Source organism: Rhea americana, unplaced genomic scaffold, assembly GCF_003343005.1.
Source record: "Rhea americana isolate MKP2758 unplaced genomic scaffold, rheAme1 scaffold_297, whole genome shotgun sequence".
NCBI classification, from domain to species: Eukaryota; Metazoa; Chordata; class Aves; order Rheiformes; family Rheidae; genus Rhea; species Rhea americana.
The window spans coordinates 680,438-684,982 of record NW_028186420.1 but is presented as its reverse complement, the minus strand read 5'-3'; the positions used below and the strand labels follow the sequence as shown (position 1 = coordinate 684,982).

Here is a 4,545-nt window from a genome sequence, read left to right as displayed (position 1 = left end):
AAATGAATGGGCCAGTTCTCCAGAAGCCGGGCAAACATTCAACGCCGCCTTCAATCGCAGCCAGGGTTTGCACGTGCAGAGAGCGCCCTGCCCTCTCCCTCGGGCCGGAGGGGCAGAGGAGCGCCGCGAAGCTGACCCGGCCGCCGCGGATCCACGGAGGTCATCGCCCTCCGGCTAATTCACACGGGGAGGCAGGACCKCCGGGAAGAGCACGGGGCTGCCGGCGCGCTGACCGGCCGGAGGCRTTTGTGGCTTGCAACCGTCGGTCCCCACGAGGCCGGACCGGCCCGCTCGGCCCCCGGGCTGCTGCTGCTGCTGCTTTCCCGGGGCGGGACGCCTGTGGAAGGCGGCGAAGGGCATCCCGGCCACCCCCGGCGGCGCTCCCGAATTCCTCCGCGCTGCAGCGGCCGACGAAGGCGGGCTTGACATTTGCAGAGGATCTTGCCCCGTTTGGTCCTAATAATTAGTCCGTTACAGCCGGATTTTTGCAGCGTGATACAAGCAGCCGGCATCTGGAATGGGCAAAAAAGCGATAGCGTCCGAAGGATGAACCTCCGCACCGCTGGGCAGGGGTCGGACCCGGGCCAAGGCGGGAGAAAGCCGTGGGAAAAGCCTGCAAGCGCCACCTTCCAGCCGGGTGGTCCTTCGGGCATCCGTGTCACAGCGCTTGTAAAAAAAAAAAAAAAAAAAAAACACTGGTAGCTGGAAAGACATCCTCAAATTCCTCTATCCGTGCCAGTCCCCGTGCCCTGGGAGAGCACATTTCTCTCATGAGAAAATTAAAAGCGACGGCTTTACACTCTGCATTTCTTCCAATTCAGGCCACGCGTAATTTTGAGGTTAATTCCCAGCGCGTTTCTGTCCGGGGGGACGCGTGTCGGGGGTCCTTTTCCTTGCAAGCCAGAGGCATGGCCACTCAAGCACGGTTCGGTCCCGGCCGGCCGGCGCAGACCCCCGGACACGTCCCGGGCCGGCTCCCTCCRGAAGATGCTCTCGCTGGAAAGGCTCAGCCGCGCTTGCCGCCGGGATCTTCCCGGAGAAGAGAAGCAGGATCCCTGGGAGCCTTCCCCGGCGGGGAAAGCCGATTCCCGCAGGAGCTCTGCAGAAGGTTACGTGGATCCAGGTGCTCTCCGACAGGGTGGTGCCGATCCAGGGCTGTTTTGCCAGGAAAAAAGGGAATTCCCAGCCCTGCTGGAAAAGGGGCAGCACCAAGGGGAGCTCTGAGCRGTTCCCGGTCCCGCAGCGGCGTCGCCGGCTCAGCGATCGACGGCGTTTTGTCCATCCGGGACCCGCCGGTACGACGGGAACGCGGGATCCCGCTGCCGGCGACGCTGCCAGGGGCTCCGGGGCTGCAGCCGCAGGTTATCCCGAAGGCAGGAGCGGGCACGGCGCGCAAAAACAACTCGTGAACGGAGCGCCCCAGGATTAGGGACTTAGCGTCCGCGCAGCTCTTTGAAGTTGGAAGCGCCAAGTCCGATTATTATTAGAGCGCTCCGGTCCTCTAATCCCCAGGTTTGGGGCTGGCGTCGCCCTCCCTCCCTCCCTCGGCCCCGCTCTCCGCGAGGCTCCCGAGCGAGGACGGGACCCGCCGCAACAGCCGAGAGCTGCAACCGGCTACCTGCGCCGGGGTACTGGCATGCAATAAAAATCCCCAAAAATCCCCCCCAGAAAAAACACAAACAAAAAACCCGCCAGTGCCAAAGCACTAAGCATCTTCACCGTTCCTGCAAGGCCAGCAGAAAGGTCCGACGACTCCAAAGGACCCTCCTAGCCTGACGGCGAGAGCCGTCCCGTGCCGAGCAGGACGGACCGCGCTGCTTGCTGCCCCCCCCCCCCGAGTCTCAAAAAAGTAAAATTAAGAGAATATACGTTGAGCAAACCATTATTCCAGGGCGTATACGCACATACATACACGCTCCCCCCCCCCCACGGCCCGGCTCTGCTTTCCAGAGCGGAGCTTCCTCCTCCAACGAGTAATATTAATTAGGAGGCAACGTATGGCAGGAATGTGGGAAAACAAAGTTTGCCGCACCGGGCCGGTCGTGCCCGTCCAAGGGGCTCCTCCGGCGGGAGGAGGGCTCGGGGGGAGCTCCGCGAGGAAGCGCGGCAGGATGCAGACGTTTATCCACGTATTTATTACATCCTCGCGGAAAGCCACCATCTTATCTTTAAAGCGAGATTCCTTCGGCCCGGTCGGAAACGCGGAGCCGAGGGCGCCGTTTTCCCCACCGGGACGGCCCGGTTCGTCGGCCAACGAACCGCACGCGGTGCCCGGATCCGTCCCCCGAGCCCCCTCCAGGAAGGGGGGGGTGGGTGGGGGGGGGGAACAAAACCAATGGGGGCTTCTCTCCGGGCGGACAAAACCCGGCGCCGGGGACGGACGGACAGCCGGACGGACAGCCGGGCACCGCGGAGGGACACGGCGTGCCCACGGCTCGACTCTCCCCCCCCCCACCTCCGGCGGGGAGCGCGGCCGGGAGGCGCCGGCGGAGTGGCAAATTCCCGCGCAGGGCATCGCCGGGGCCGCGGGAAAGGCCGGGGCCGGGGGCTCCTTCCCGAACATCCTTCGGGATTTCGGGATGGCTCCTTTGTCTGGGCGCTGCGCGCTGACACTCCCCCTGCCCTCCCCTCCCCTCCCYGCACACACCAAGCCATTTTTTTTTCCAGTTACATTTTTTCCATATTAGCCTTCAGATTTCGTTATGTTCCCCCCCCCCCAAACGAGCGCAGCAATATGTCTGATCTCATTTCCATAATAGGATTGTAAGCGGAGATGTCAGACCCGGCGCGGAAAGGTGCGGGAGGAGGGAGTGTGGCGCTGGCAGACCACCCCCACCTCCAAAAAAATAAAAATAAATTAAAAAAAAATAAATTCAACAGCACGGAGCGCATTTCCCAGCTGCGTTCGCAGTCTCCYTGGCTTGGGGAAGGGCTGGGAGGAAGAGGAGGAGGAAGGCCTGGCCCCAGCAGGGCCTAGACCCCCAGGTTTGGGGCCCAAGAAGGGCGGCAGTCGCCTTCCCCCGTTTCCCTGACTCCAGCCCTAGGAAATCCAGGGAGCTGCAGGGAGAGCACGGGAGCTGGGCCCTTTCCAGGGGGATCTGGGGTTTTTGGGGGGAGCCAAGTTCTTCCCGGGACTTTCAGCACCTCCCTCCACTGGGGCCCTTCCCCTTTGGGGCCGGCAGCCGCCCCAGCCCCACGTTGCACCCCGAAACGCGCTGGATCCACCCCAGAGGYGAGTGCCGGTCCCCAAACTGCCTTGGGAAAGGGTTGAAGCTCCAGGTCCTCCTGGTGGGACGAGCCACTGAGATGGGGCCTACGGACTGCTGGGTGATGGGCACCCATGGGGACGCCGGGTGCCCTGTGGGGACAGTGGGCACCCAAAAGGCCACTGCACATCCCAYGGGGCCACTGGTTATCCATGGGGACACCAGCTGCCCCATGGGATCCACAAGTATCCTTGGAGCCACTGGACACCCAGTGGGGCCTGAGGGCACCCACAGGGCCCTGCATTATCCATGGGGCCAGCAAGCACCCACGGGACCCCACGCTATGCAACAGACTCCAGGCTATGCAAAGAAACCCCACTATCCATGGGGTCAGTGGACACCCAYGGGACCTCAGGCTATCCACAGGGCCAGCAGGCACCTATGGGACAGCTGGACACCCCATGCAACCACACACAACCCATAGGGCCAGCARGCACCCAGTGGACTAACTGGACACTCCACAGGACGCCACACTATCCATGGCTGCCTGCTAGCCTCCTAGACACTCCATGGGACCACTGGACACTCCGTGGGACACTACGCTATCCAYGGGGCCAGCAGGCACCCGTGGGGCCACTGGACACCCCACAAGACCTCATGCCACCCATAAGACCAGCAGGCATGCACGGCATAGCCATGGAGCCCTAGGCTATCCAAAGGCCAGCAGGCACCCACGGGACTGCCAGACACCCCGTGGGACCCCATGCCATCCGGGGGTTCAGCAGGCACCAATGGGACCGCTGGATACCCCATGGGCCCCAATGCTATCAAAGGCCAGCAGGCACCCACGGGACTGCCAGACACCCCACGGAACCACACACTATCCATAGGGTCAGCAGGCACCCACGGGACTGCTGGACACCCCACGGAACCACACACTATCCATAGGGTCAGCAGGCACCCACGGGACTGCCGGACACCCCACGGAACCACACACTATGCATAGGGTCAGCAGGCACCCACGGGACGGCGGGGCGCCCCATGAGACTCCACGCTATCCATGGAGTCAGCAGGCACCCATGGGAGCCCGCACTATCCATGGGGCCAGCAGGCACCCCAAGGGGGCCCAGGGCCGGGCAGGGAGGGGAGGGGGCAGCATTTCGGAGGGGCCCAGGCAGAGTTTTTGGTGGGGAAGGACCCACCTGGTTGAGGTCCTCGTCGTTGAGCAGGTGGGACTCGCGGGGCTTGAAGCAGTTCTGGCACTTGCTCTTGTTGAAGATGTTGGCCTGGAACTTCCTGCAGGGGTTGTCCTTGGCGGCCATGGCGCGCCCCGCGCCCG

General features: G+C 63.3%; 2 protein-coding genes across 3 annotated transcripts in view; one reads left to right on the top strand and one right to left on the bottom strand.

The window, feature by feature from the left end:
• Positions 1-4,539, bottom strand: part of MPRIP (myosin phosphatase Rho interacting protein) — a 93,983-nt gene extending 89,444 nt beyond the window's left edge. For both annotated transcript variants that reach the window (XM_085309385.1, XM_085309384.1), the window contains exon 1: positions 4,409-4,539. In XM_085309385.1, coding sequence (XP_085165511.1) covers positions 4,409-4,528 — 120 coding nt within the window. In that variant the 5' untranslated portion in view covers positions 4,529-4,539. The remainder of the gene's footprint in view (positions 1-4,408) is intronic.
• TNFRSF13B (TNF receptor superfamily member 13B) overlaps positions 4,527-4,545 on the top strand; it is an 8,717-nt gene continuing 8,698 nt past the window's right edge. The window contains exon 1 of the mRNA XM_085309408.1: positions 4,527-4,533. Within this exon, the coding sequence (XP_085165534.1) occupies positions 4,527-4,533 (7 nt within the window). The remainder of the gene's footprint in view (positions 4,534-4,545) is intronic.